At 36.0% G+C, this 14,662-nt stretch overlaps 1 protein-coding gene across 2 annotated transcripts in view; it reads right to left on the reverse strand.

Moving 5' to 3' along the window:
- Nucleotides 1-14,662, reverse strand: part of ENPP3 (ectonucleotide pyrophosphatase/phosphodiesterase 3) — a 33,053-nt gene that overhangs the window by 14,642 nt on the left and 3,749 nt on the right. For both annotated transcript variants that reach the window (XM_090135791.1, XM_031610564.2), the window contains exons 3-11: nucleotides 12,842-12,964; nucleotides 11,818-11,943; nucleotides 8,973-9,033; nucleotides 6,688-6,785; nucleotides 5,381-5,460; nucleotides 4,703-4,822; nucleotides 3,319-3,428; nucleotides 1,965-2,030; nucleotides 1,188-1,260 (exon numbers count right to left, since the gene is read on the reverse strand). In XM_090135791.1, the coding sequence (XP_089991917.1) occupies nucleotides 1,188-1,260; nucleotides 1,965-2,030; nucleotides 3,319-3,428; nucleotides 4,703-4,822; nucleotides 5,381-5,460; nucleotides 6,688-6,785; nucleotides 8,973-9,033; nucleotides 11,818-11,943; nucleotides 12,842-12,964 (857 nt within the window). The remainder of the gene's footprint in view (nucleotides 1-1,187; nucleotides 1,261-1,964; nucleotides 2,031-3,318; nucleotides 3,429-4,702; nucleotides 4,823-5,380; nucleotides 5,461-6,687; nucleotides 6,786-8,972; nucleotides 9,034-11,817; nucleotides 11,944-12,841; nucleotides 12,965-14,662) is intronic.

The raw sequence follows: 14,662 nt of genomic DNA on the forward strand, positions 1-14,662 counted from the left end.
CAACTACTCCACCACAGGATTGCCTATACTAAATACATTTTTTTTTTAAATCTATTTTTTTTTTTTCTATTATCTTGATTTTAAAATTTGTTAAGTGGAAAAAAAAAGTTACATGTTCAGATCAAATTTTCCATTCTCTCAATTTGTATAAAATGTCATATTTATAGCATTACACGTAATTTTTTGTAATATGACAGTGCCATTGTATTAACAAGCAGCATTTTGAAAATATTTACATACACATGTTACCTATTAGACCAGTACAGCATCTAAGTCCCTTTAAGCTTCCTGCAGAATATCACTGGTAACCACTTGCCACATGTCACTGGCAAGTGACATGTGAGAAATCTAGCACAACCCACCCTGCAGAACTTCACAGAGAATGGTTCTTCTCTAACTGGCACAGCTGACTTATTGTCTTCTTTGAAGTGCGAACAGTAAGGACAAGATCTGACTGAGTTTGAGCAATTGCATGCCTTTTGTTCTCCTAGCTGCACTCTCTCAAATTTCTTGCATGCACGGCCAATACACACATATACAATTACATATGCAGTCATAGATTGTGCGCCTTTTGTGAACAAAGAGAAATTGACTTCACTTTCTAATTTAGAGAGACTAAAACTATCCTACAAAGATGAGTTTTTCCATCCCTGTCCACCACAACAAGGGCCTCTGTGGAAGACTATTTTCAAAGATATTGCACAAAATCATTCCAGGAGGGAGCTGTTAAGGTAAATCCTAGGCTCCTTAAAGATGTAACATCTTCTGTGCATGCAAGTAAAAAGGAAACATTGTGAAACAAGAAACACTGAAGTAGAGTGTAGAAAGTAAATAGATGATAGTTCTGGGAATTTGCTAGGCTACACGCTTCCAAATATAACTTGCTGATAAAATTCAAATTCAGTCTAAATACACACAGCTTGAAACTTAATATTATTTCTAACAGTATGTTCAGCAATGATTTTCTGGCAATCTCTTATGATTTCAGCAGTGTGTATGAGCCAAAGTAGCTGTAATCCAAACAGCCTGCTCAATCACAAACAAGAATATAATGGAATGAAAACTCATATAAGAATCGTGGTAATTTTTGATCTAGTATCCTTTCCAAGTTGATAAATTGGATAAGTTCTTAGTACTCTTCCATTTTTAGTGATATTTAGTCTAGTAAAAACACAAAAGCTACTTACACCACCACTAACTGGTCCAAATGAATGTCCAGAAGAATCTGGTTCTTCAATATACAAAGTGTAGAAATCAGGCCTTGAGTTACAAATAAATAAAAAAGGAATATTATGAAAACTTGGAGACATAATTACAAAAGAATACCTTCATTTTAAAAAGAAATGAAAGGAAATATGTACAGAATTGTAAATAAATGCAGTTTACTTATAAGGTTCCTGCTCAAACCTTAACAACAGCAACAAAAACCATACAGCAAATACGGTCATCTACATTACTGTGAGTTTTGTAGTTAACCAACATGAATTATTTGAAATTACATTTTCAGAAACTGTATCCAGTATCTATAATAGAATCCAGAAAACACTCCCTAGAACTTCAAAATCTTAGAAGAGAAAAATCAAGCTGTTCCTAGAGATATAAATGGGAACTACCACCAAAATTACCTCAATCTGCTTAAGCGATAAAGCTCTAGAGAGTACCTCCTAATTGCATACATATGAGGAATTTGGTAACAAATCATGATATAAAAGATTTCACTTGTTTACGTATCACGTGGTAGTTTATCACTCCAAATATAGAAAGCAGTGATTCTTCATCTGACGTTATTTCATTTAACTTGTGCAACAGGTCGTACTTATAGAAAAGGTTTAAGTTCAGCAAATTCTCATTTGAGATGGTGAGAAAGATTCTATGTTTCACAAATACCAACAGAACGCTCAGCTGCCAAGTATTAAAATCTTTCTAAGTTGTATTCTTACAAACCACTGGAATACTGCTGTTACCTCTCAGATTTGGTTTTATCAAGCCATTTCAGTATTCCTGAAATTCTCTCTTCATACGTAACTGAACTGAAAAAAAAAAGAAAAAAAAAAATGTGTATCAACAAGTCCATTCTGATTTGCCCTTCTAATTCCAAACAACATAGAATACATACAGAGTGCACCCTGTATGGTAAAGACAATGACTTGGATTGCAAGAATGACGTATCACATTACTATACCAGTAATCAGTTTTATTATTTTTGTTTTTGATTGAATGTAACACATTTAATGATGAATAAGATAGATCCTGATCCTGGAAACAGAAATATGGGTGGGATTATTTATATGTTTCAAATTAAATACATGCAAAAAAGGAGTTTTCAAGTTCAGAAAAAATTGAAATACAAGTCAGAATATTTTTTCATTCTTTCCACCACACCTAGACCTTGGACTTTCATATTTTAAAGGCAAGCAATGTCCCCACAGAAATCTTCATCAGGTCATGCCCTGTCTCCTGTGAAGGAATTTACTCATTTAATATATTTACTTTTCCACAAAATCACACACAAGCTTCATGTTAATAAACTATAGTACTCAGTTGTTTTCTGAATACCAATTCTAGATATCACAGCCAAACATTTGTTATCTGTTAATACTTATAATTACATACTTGCTTTAGATTTACTTAGTAATTGTGAAGAATCGTCATTTACTGAAATAACTATAAAACTTTTGAAATCATTTGCTGGTATCAATGTCTTCCACAAGAAAAAAAGATTACTATGAAGGTTATTACTGTATTTTCATGCATGTAACCTGAGAATTAGCAGCAGTGTGCACATTATCACACTTTCAAGCAAAATCAGAGAGAATTTGTCTAAAGCCTTCTTCAGTATCTTCCCTATACAGAACAACAAATTCCTATCTTCTGTAGGTTCACACCACTGCTTCTGAGTTACTTAGGGTTTAGGTTAATGGAAAGCTTATTCTCAAGTAGGAGAACTTGTGAAGGGTTAGATATTATGTGGAAGTTTTTTGTGTTAAAATGTGGCAGTTTTTATAATAACACAAAAGTGGCTATGTCATAGGAGGGCTTCCTAGTGGGAAATTAGTGGTTTCCAGTTGGCTGGAACATTCAAAACCATCTCTGAGAGGATAACATACATACAATAACCTTTGCCTTTCTTATTGTGAATAGCCTAAAATTTATCTGTTAACGGTAGTTCCACGGTAAAATCACAACTATATAACAGGGAACTTGTCACTCAGACTGTTGTTTAAAAAAATCTTACTTTATTTCCTTCAGCTGTTATATGGCATTTTGGATTTTTGTAATAATTTAAGGCAATTTACCATAATCCTTATAAAAACTTACCTATTGAATATATAGAAAAAGTTGGGGTATGTACCATTAATTGGAACATCAGAGCCTGGCCAGAAGAAGGTGCCTGCTTTCAGACCTTGGTACATTGCAGTCAGCCATATCTACAGATAAAGATACAAGCAAACAATTTTATGGCATTTACACCACTGGAAGACCTCAGACGACCAGAGTCAAAATACTGAAATGGATTAGGAGTATGGGGCTACAGGCATACATTTCCCTTTCTTCTTTCATATGTCATGTCGCTGCCCAACACATCTGATATGAAGTTTGTTTCTTATTCTGAAAAAAAATTGTAGCACGGGAGTCAACATGTTGCCATTTCTTGGGAATTCTCAGCATAGAAAAGATGTCATATAGATATTTTCATAAGTGACAACAGGGAGTGACCTTCTATCCAATGACACATTCAGTGGAGTGGATAAGTGAATCCACTGGAATGGATCATGATCATGGAAGATATGATTTTCAGTTATGTGATTTTATTGTAAAAGGGTGTATTTCTATTCATCTTACAGAGCCCAGCTATGGTTCTGTTAGGAACCTGACTGAATCCTTCAGGAAACAGTAGTAGTAAAACCTGGCAACTATAATATACTAGAAACATCATTACACTACAATATATAAGTATATATAGAGACTATAAGTGGATATATATATTTAACACTCTCTTTCTATCCCTATATATATATATACATATATATGTATGTATATTAAAGATAGGTTAAGCAGGTACTACATGTGTTTATATTTTTTCTATTTTTGTACTGCTTGATAATTCTAGTAAACGAATAGCATTATAATCACCGGTGCTTCTTCAATGAAATGGGCCAAAATTTACACATAAATACTTGTTTTGATGGAAATGAAGTTCTTTGTTATTCTATCCTTTTCTTTTACATGCCTGGACATTGAAAGCATTTTTGTTATGTTGTTTTTGTTGCTGTTGCTGTTTGTTTGTTTGTTTTATAAAACGATGTATTCTGGAAGTAGATTTGTACATTTCATTCTTTAGTTAGTTGTCAAAAAATAACCAACCAAACTCCACACAATAAAACCCTATCAAACTTACTGAGTTTTTCAATATTTGGCAGCAAAGAACCCCAAGTCTATAGATATTCTTTTCTAAAACCATCCATTAGGAAAAGGATAAGTGGTGGTTTAAGTTTCAGTGTTAACATTTTAGGAGTTATTCTATCTTTACAAAAAGTGAACTGTTTCATAGTCAGCCTATAATATGAAGGCTACATGACATTTACCGTGTACTGCAAATATATCACACAACTTTGCATTTTGTTCTCTTTTCGTTTTATTTAACAGCATGGCATATGAGCCACTAGACATAGAGAAATAATATAAATAGAAGTAAACTTACTGGCTGACCCTTCCACCATGAAGGCTGAAATTTTTCTGTGCTTGAAAGTGAGAAATGCTGATTCAAATCTACATCATACATGTTGTTATCAATAATACCATGAGATTCTGGATACAATCCCTGCAAAATGAAAAGAAACAAGTAAAAACCTATGAACCTGAAAATCAAATACAACTTAAATTACGTTGCAATGTGGTGTTACGATTATCTTATGGCTGTTTAATCACAGAAACAGAACATACTTTATAACTAACATGGAATATCATATTCCTACTAGTGAATTCAGTGTGCCTTTCAAGTTCCCTTTTAGTTTTCCTGTCTTCTTCACAGCCCAATTAAAAGCTGATCTGCTGTAGATTAAGTCACATGGCTATGTATCAGCTGCCAAACCTATCCCAGCACAGACACTCATCAAATGGCAGTGCCCTCATCTGTACTCATCTTTATCCACTTAGAATGACAAAGGCCAGGAATAACTGGTTCACAGACCAGAATATGGTAACATACAGACATAACCACATAGCAATATTTATTTCCCTATACACAGTATCTCTCCCTCACTTCTATAGCTTGATTTCCGATGTCATTAGTCATTAGATGAATTAATTCCCTGGCACCACAGGATTCTTTCTGTGTTGTCTAGATAAAGACAAGTAAAAATAGCAAACTCTCACTTACTGTGACAATAGTATAGTGGTTTGGAAATGTTTTCGTGGGGTAAGAAGCTCTCATGTATTTTGAATGTGTGCCACATGTTTCTGCAACAGATAACAATTAATATAGATTTCCTTATGTAATTTTTTTTTCTAATTGAAAACTAACAGTTTTAAAGGAAAAAATTAAAACAGTTAATTGCTCAGTTGCTATGCTATTAGAGGGGAAATCTGACTTCAAAATATGACACGTACACTCTCATGTTTCCTTGTAAGTTAGGTCTACACTGTGACTACCTTCATGGTGCATATATTCTGTAACAACTTGCTTAATTAGCTCCACCGAAAATGCTAGCTTAGGTTGATAGAGAGGGAATATTTTATGTTACAAATCAGTTTTACAGTCTTTCTTTCACAAAGAAAGGAATTTCCCTTTACTACTCCCTGTAGATTTCTAAGAATGTTAAGCATGAGTGGGCATAAGTAAATACCCACTACTGACTACAAGTATAACTACTCCTGAATTAGAACTGTTCTTGTTTGAAAGGATTTCTTGGATACGTATACCTCACATGGTTTTCATGCCTTTTGTCACACTGACATTTCCTTTGAGTACGTTTCAAAAGACTGGAGTTGAGCACTCACTTTCCCATGCATAATTTTTTCACTGATTAGGATTTCTTCCACTGTCAGAATGACAGCAAAAAATAAAGTATTTGCACAATTAGTCATTAGCACATTGCTTCAAGTTCAATCTTCTGCATAACTCTCTTTATCTACAAACAAGATTGTTTACTAATTGGTAAAATGTAATACTTTGAAACAACGGCATGAACTTTTCAAATAAGCACAGTAGAAACAGAATAGGATATATTCAGAATAGACACAAATGCTGACAATCTAGACAGTGACTTCAAAAAGAGCATCTCTGAAGGACACTTCCCAAAAAACCAATGCAGTTTCTTATCAGTAGGAAGTTTTAATAGAGTACAGAGTATGAATGAAATCCAGCTCTAGAACTATTTTTCAGCTTTAAAGTGTATTTGAATGTATGTTTCAAACTACTTGTTTAATAAAAAGTTGCAGACCAATACTAATTGCCATGTTAAGAAAAAAAGTCAAGTCATGTTTGTTGTGCACTCACTCAGATACAAGAATTAATGTAGAATATGAAGTACTGTAAGTAAAACAACTGATGATAGAGACCTGATTTGGGATCTTATTGTTGAGAAATGGTTGTGAACAACATAGCAGCAAAAGGAAAGGAATAACTAGAAAGACTGTATGCAGACTTTTAAAAAAAAAAGACACAAAGCACTCCGGGTAACTTACTGAGTTTTTCAATATTTGGCAGCAAAGAACTCCAAGTTTGCAGATATTCTGCTCTAAAACCATCCATTGAGAAAAGGATAAGTGGTGGCAGATCAAACCTACAAGAAAATAGCACTTTTTGATCATTGAGGTGTTTGGAGAATTGATGACTTGTTAAAATCATTAACTGCAATACAAATTCTGTTTTTTATAAGCAGAATCTAGAACACCTATATACTTCCCAGAATTAATATCATGGTGAGAGATAAACAAACAGTGCAAATACACAATTCCCCTGGGGAAAAAAAAAAAAAAAAAACAAAAACAAAAAAAACAGTAGAGGAATAAAATAGAAGCTACTCAGTAAGTATAGAACCTAAGAAAATGAGTTGTTTGGGTTTTTTTTCATCTTTTAATTACAAATATAAATCTACAGAATAGCATCCAAATTCAAGCCCGGAGTATAGAACAAGCAAAGCACCTCTGCACATACTAATGAGTTGGATTCTGTCTCTTGTCTCTTTGTGCATCTCAGGACAGCTGCACAAAGGACTGTGAAAACACAGCAACCACCCAGTAGGCAGCAAGGCTCAGGTGGCCTCAGGGGGAATGTAATTTCCTTGAGATACGAGGTTGGAGGTAATCTCTTGCCTTACAGATTTGCTTTGTGAAAACATTATCGACTAGTCCAAGTTCTTTGTGAACTAAATCTTTCAAGCTTCCCAGCACTCACTGAACACTTTCTCACCTTAAGTGCACTGATAAATTGTACTTAAAGCTAAAGGAACGCAGCTACTATGACGTTATTAAGACATCACGTAAAGAATAAGGATTAAAAAGCCTCAGATCTTAGCTCAAATGGCAGGTAGATAAAAAGTGCAGAAATAGAAAATGATCTCTGGAGCAGTCTTTCAATTCTTGCTGTAAAAATTCTAATTAGAAAGTGCTATCTGTGAAAAAACCTAAGTTATTAGAAATACTATCTTCTGACCAGTCTGAAAGGACTCAAAAATATATTAGCAGATATAAAATGATAATGTTATAGCATTTTTCTTCATAACTCAAAGAGAAAATATTCTGTAGGATCAAGTAGTCTAGTTTTGTGATTCAGTCTATTAACCATCATTATATGTTCCAAGGTCACATTAGCAAGATATAAAGACTATAATTAAATGAGAAATGTAGTTTGAAATAGATTTCACTACACAAAATATCTCAAAAAAGCCCAACTATTTGTAATTCATAGGAAAGGTTTGCTATATAAACCTGGAAAACACTGAGAGACAATAACCATTAAATGCAGTGACTCTGCATTAATTTTTTTGAGTAATCCTTTGAGTTATTAAAAAAAAAAAAAAGGTTATATTTTCACAATATCACAAACTGTCCCAGTTATTTTCTCATTCACAATGCTCTTTTCAAAACAGTAAGGCACACTGGCATCAACAGTTTGTATAAAAACACTTTGTATAAAGCAGCTTCTTGATTGGAGTCTGAACCAAAATGGAGCTCCATTTGGCAGTGTTGTTTATAGCATGTAAGTCTTCCTCCACATAAAGTTTCTAAGCTCTTGCCTATGAAATTCTGTGAACTCAAGAAGTTATTTGTTAACCTAAGAAATGCGTTTTTGTACCTGCGCTGGGAGGTGCATGCAGAAACACTTGAACTTTAGAAAGAAGATACACTACTAAAGGTATTATTGCTATAATATAGTGTGCCAGTAAAATAGATAACAATGATAACATCAAAGATACTGCAACTGAACCAGAAAATAATCCATTTTATTTTGAGAACAACTTTTAAATTATGTTTCTGTCTAGCTTATACCTAAGATGTCCACCTGTAGATAAATATCTACACAAAATAACTACAGGTGGGCATCAAATTTTGTGTTTCAGCTTTTGCAGACATAATGCTACTTTCATAGCTTCCTTTTTATCTGTACTATTAGAGATACTATGTCAGTAAACTTAAATGGACCATGAACAATTTGTGCTACATGAATCCTGAATTGACTCTAATAGTTTTTCAAGGTCTTTGCAAAATGACTTACAATCTGGATTCAAACTCCTGTACTCTGGTCTAAATTGTAAATGATAAATGAATCTGCAACAAAATGACAAAGGTTTTAGAAAGAAAAAACATTATTAACCACAGTCCAATTCTGCAGAACATGCCTATGGGCACTACCTTATTCTTGGTAAATTTTCTGGTTTTCTAACCTCTTAAAAACTTCCTTTAGCTGTCTGGAGTATTTCTGAGTATTGTGTTTTTATTTGTTAAAAAGATTTAAAAGATTATCCTACCCAGCTGGACACTGAGGAGTTTCAAGTGAAACACATGGTTCTTCTACCCAAGGTATTTCACCTAGGAGGACAAAAGAAAGTACTGAGTTAGCATTAAAAAAAAATAATAATACAAACAAATAGAACAAAGAAGTTTCCTGGATGATCCTTTTAGAGAACTTCCCAGAACTAATTCTGTATTGAAGCAGAAGAAATGTAAAGTAGGGCTAAAATACCTTTAGAAATCATTTAGTGCAACATATTGGGCCTTGAAACACTGAGTACGCAAACAAGATGGAGGAGAAACGACTGTGAAAGCTTAACCTCTAAGTTTTACCTATCTTAAACCGGGAGAATACTAAACTTGTATTCAGGATACACACTGGAATACTGCTTTCTCTTTTTGCAGATTCCACTTACACATTTAGTGATGACTACCAGGGCTTTCATTAGCTTTTTCCCCCCACCTTTGTTTAAAGGACACAAGTTCTTCAGTCTTCCCACAAGGACACTGGCTTCTGCCTTTCTAGTCATTGTTCTGTTTTCCCTTGAATATTCTCCACCTGCTTCACATCTACACTCATTCATAATAACAATCTGCCCAGATCTTTGGAAGAAATAAGAGATATTAATAAGAGAAGAAATAAGAAACATATGGGAAAAAAAAGGAAATATATATATACGTATATAAAAGAAGCAGTGGCTGTTCAAGTTTTTAGCTTAACAGAGAGAGTTTCTCTCCCAGTAAGCAGCCAAAAGTGAGAAAGTACAGTGATTTTAATCAGGTCAGCACTTGCTGTCAGCACTCAAACAAATTAGCATTTATTCAAACTCTTGACTATTTTTAGTTTCTCTTTGCATTTAGGTGACAGATATACATAGTTCACTCAGAAAGTAATGCCTCCTACTTATTTCTACTGATATAACAACCCACAATAACGCTGTGTGATAGAGACAATTTTCAGCTTCAAGAAACTATTTTTCAACAGTCACCACCATTATCTACGCATTTTTGCTGGTGATAAACAAGAGCCTGCATGCCGTGTTCATAAAAATCTACAGAAGCAGAGGTGACCCACTGTTTCACAACCACTATGACAGTGTCATTGCCAGGAAAATGTTGCCTACTCAATCCATCTTTCAGCAGCTCAAACAAATGAAATCAGAGTGCACCAAATCCAGACTATACAGTGGGTGTAGTAGGACAGTCCACCTAAGACTGCCAATGTGCTCCATGGACTTCAAACTGATATGGGGCCTGACATTATCATGTTACAAGAGAAAGGTGGTCTTCTCTGGCCTGACTCCGGAAGTTTGAGCCTTCATCTTAGTCAGCATTATGGTGTAATGGTCAGAACTGAAGGTTTATCAGGGTTCCAGGAGATCCAGAAGGATTAGGCTCTTTCCTATCCCAAAAGACAGTGCACATCACTATACCCAGAGAGGACTGCATCTTGAACTTTGATGAGGAATTCATGTCACCACACCATGGACCACCATTCTGACTCTGTCTTGTAGCGGTGACACCATGTCTCAACACCTGGTAATGATGCAACCCAAGAAAGTGTTACCAACTGCCTCATATTGGTTCAATTGATCCTGACAAACTTGCATATGGTATTCTTTCAACTCCTGTGCAAGCATTTGTGGGAGTCTGGCACAAACTTTGTGATACTCTAATGTTGTCACCATCATTTCCAATGCATTGAAGCCAATATTCAGCTCTGTACACAGTTCCCTGGTAATTCACCAATTCACACAGATGAGCTAATTGAGACACTCTTCATTTCATGATGTGACAGCTGTGCATGGACATTTGGAATGTGGCTTGTTTTTCACATCACTGTTGCCACTGCAGTAACATGCCACTCACGGCCTCACATTACTGCTTGGCCTCTGCAAACATTCAGGAATTAATAAGCAGCAGGGACTGAGACTACTAGGAGGCTGAACAGGACAGGGAGAGGAGTGTTAGAGCTTGCACAAAAGGGTAACTGATCTAGGTGATCCTTCTCTGGCAAAGGGATTGGACAAGATGACCTTTCAAGGTCCTTTCCAATCCCTGATATTCTGTGGCTCTGTGAAGTATCGATGAATGTCAGTGGGTGCCATTTTTTCCACATGGAGGAATTTAGTAACACACCTTTGCTTCATACGCACTTCCATGTCAGACTGCCCCTCTGCTGCCATCTGTCATGTGGCAACAAAATGTAATGGAACACTGATGGGAAGGTTCAACTTCTACTGCCATACCACCAACATCCACCTCTGATGTCATAGGCCAACACACTAAAATAGGAGGCATTACTTTCATAGAAGCTCTCACAATATTGCAGAAGCTGTCTGCAGTCTCTGCCATCTTAACATATGCAGGAATTCTGACAACAGATATGTGTTTTAAGCCAGCAGTATACTATGCAGGTATTCCTATAATCCAAATTTATCAATAATGTAGACAAGGTCTGTATGACACAACCAGGTATGTTCAAAAATATTCAGTTAAGAACTCCAATTTGAAAATTAATTTTCAATAAAATGAATGGGAAATTTTAATTAAATATCTTCAGATTCCATGGACTTTGAAGCAAAAAACACATATTCAACTATTTTTGAAAAATAAAATCCAAACAACCACAACCACCAAATTTGGATTGCTCCTGCAACATTCTTATGAATGACACACATCTCATATTTCTCTCTAGAAACCCTCTTCTCCCTAGTCAGATATATCATTTTTTTTTCCATTTCAAAACATCTTCATTTTCCAAAATGTAACTATAAGGCTCTAAACTTGAGAAACAAATATATCTACCTTTATATTTTCAGTGTTTGCCCACCTATTTATTTCACATGATCTTTGATTTACCTTTGCAAACAGTATTGTAGTTTACACAGCAGTCATTTTCCTGCAAACAGTCATCAGAACAAGAACAATAACTTCCAGGTAATCTTGTCTCACCACAACGGAAATTAGTGCAACTCCAGGATCGAGCTGAAAAGTGGAAGAAAGAGATATTATTTGAATCCCAAAACTTCATGTAAACTTGAGTCAAACTCATATTAACATCTCCTACCTGAATAACTTGAAAGTTTTATCTGAAATGAAAACACAAGACTTCTTTTAACACATAAAGACCATTTTTGTTGCCACCGAATGGTAACAACAAATCATGCAATAAACCATTTTAGAAATGCATTCTCAAAGTCATCTTGTTCAATCCTTCCACACTTTTCCTGGAAGATTGCAAATAAATAAATAAACCCATGGAAGAGGAAAAGAAGGCAGTCGATCTTTATTTCCCCGTCTCTTGTGCACAATCCGCAGCAGAGACCAAAGAAGTTCTTAGGAGGGCAGAAACAGGCAGAAAGTGATAAGGATGAAGAAAATCCCAAGCTGCTGCCAAGAGAGCATACAGAGTAACTGGAAAAGAATCTGGATTTAATGCAGAAACAGATAAATTTCCTGGAGGAATACTGTAATCCTGATTCTGCTAATTATTCCTGAGTGATCCTCAGGCCTACATAAGGCGAGAATACATTTCATGGGAAACGCGTGATATGTGATATGTGAAGCCCATACAAATTACTTGAAGAAATATTTTTGCCTAAAAGGCACGCATCTTCATAGCAAAGAAATGAGATAATTTGAAAAAGATCCAGAAAGATTTCTTGTCACGTAGGCTAAGGACCTCTAAAATGCTGTATTCACTCAACACCACTAACTTCCTCCCTCCCCAAATCATCATGTGGCAAGCAAGCCTCAAAGCTTTTAATCAGATGGCTTTCCGTATCCCTGTGCAAATAAGAGAAATTGTCTTTTTTCAGTTAGTACTATCCAACAAAAGAAAGCAGTATAGAAACCAATGAGCATTGCCTCTAAGGGAACATACTTGGCTCCACGCAGGCATCTTCATAGTCCCAGCAGCAGTCCTGACGCTCCTTGCAGCTGCTATCACACTGGCAGCCTGCCACCTCTTTCCGATAGGGCTCGTTGCACTTGTGCCTGCAGCTGACTGCAACGAGAAGACAGGGACTCTTAGTCTGCAAGGCAGCCCTGTCACAGCTGGATCAGCTAAACAGATCATGGATGCAGACACAAAAGGTGTTGAATGATTTCCCAAAACAATGTCCTGAGTCAGTTTCCACTGCAGTCACTAGTGCACAGATTGGACCAAGCAAAGTGAGAGCTGCAGAAGGTCTCTGAGAAGCAAAAGGTCCTGGTTTTTGCTGTCACCTAGGGTTTCTGTCACAGCTGTTTCTGCATCCTACTTGGCCACTGGTATCTCCCCAGCTTGTTGCTGAGTCCAGGACACAGAGAAACCCAGAGGGCTGGGCAAGGCTATAAGTTTTGGTACACTCAGGAGCCATCCCCCTTCCACTTAACCAGGACAAAGTGCCTAAAAATCCGGCCAGTTTGATCGTTTTGACTGAAAGAAAGAAAAGGATCCAAAGGAAGGGCCTCACACAGGAAACTGAAATGTGCAATTAGTTCTTCACCACAGCTCTGACACCTCCATGCAGGGAGCAAGAGCTCTGACACATCCAAGGACAACTTCAAATCTCAGAATACCACCTGAAGCTCCCCTTGAGTCATTAAGAGCCTTGCATCTGCGATCTCTGTAGTGGAGCAGTAATGTCTGAAACAATCTAAGCATCTATATTTCCAGTTTTGTCATCCATCCACAGAACTACATAGAAATACGTATAAGTGCTTAGGCCTGCTACTAGAATTCTGTCATAGTTGCCAAAAGGTTTGTGCTTGTGCAAGGTGTGCTGCCTATCAAAATCAGGCTTTAATATCCACTGTGTATGAATCATGGGGAGCTAAGAATTTTCTTTTTCAAGCTAGTCCGCCTTTTTCACATGTAGAAAGCTCTGAAGATGCACTTTGCTCTTTACATTCATACATTAACAATAACTGCCCATGCAAAGAAGGTGTGCAAGTAATTAGAATAATAAATAAACACATGTAATGATCATAAATGGATATTTCAAGAGAAAGTACAAATGGAAAGAAGAAACTAACAGTAAAGAATTTCATGGCTGGAACCTGCTCTGACAAGAAGAGCTGTGATTTTCCACAAATGTGCATAAACATATACAGTTTTTCTTTGTTTTTAAACTGAAAGTATTTCATTTAGTTTTTCCCCTATCCATTGGCTTTAGAACAACTCGAAGTTGTTTAGAACCTCCACCTGAATTAAAGTGATATAGAATACAGAATCTGTATTTCAGAAGAAATATAAATCTTTTCCTTTGTCTGAAATAGAACTAGAAATAGAAATAGAAGTTTATACGTCTAATAATCTGCAATCCGTACCTCTAATCTCTTCACTACAATTACATAACTGTGTGAGTTCTGCAAATTTAGTATGGTATCAGTGTTACAATTTAGTATGTCATTAACTTTTATCTGGAATAGTCAGTACAGTTATAGGAGCTATCAAGTTTACCCTGAGTATATAAACAGAATGAATTGTAATACATCACCAGATGTCATTTCTGTCCTAAATGTACAGAGCAGCAAACCACTACATACCACTGACTCCTCCCAAGACTATAACCCCCCAAAACACCTCTCAGCCACAACTCCCTTTGCCTCTGAACAGGACCAGTCTTTCCCTTTGTCCTCACAAGAAATGCAGCATTACAGTCATTACCACTCCAGGTTGAAGCTTCCCCTCTGACTCTGTCTTGTAGCACTGTGTGTC

This window comes from Phasianus colchicus, chromosome 2 (assembly GCF_987193195.1).
Source record: "Phasianus colchicus chromosome 2, bPhaCol1.hap1.1, whole genome shotgun sequence".
NCBI classification, from domain to species: Eukaryota; Metazoa; Chordata; class Aves; order Galliformes; family Phasianidae; genus Phasianus; species Phasianus colchicus.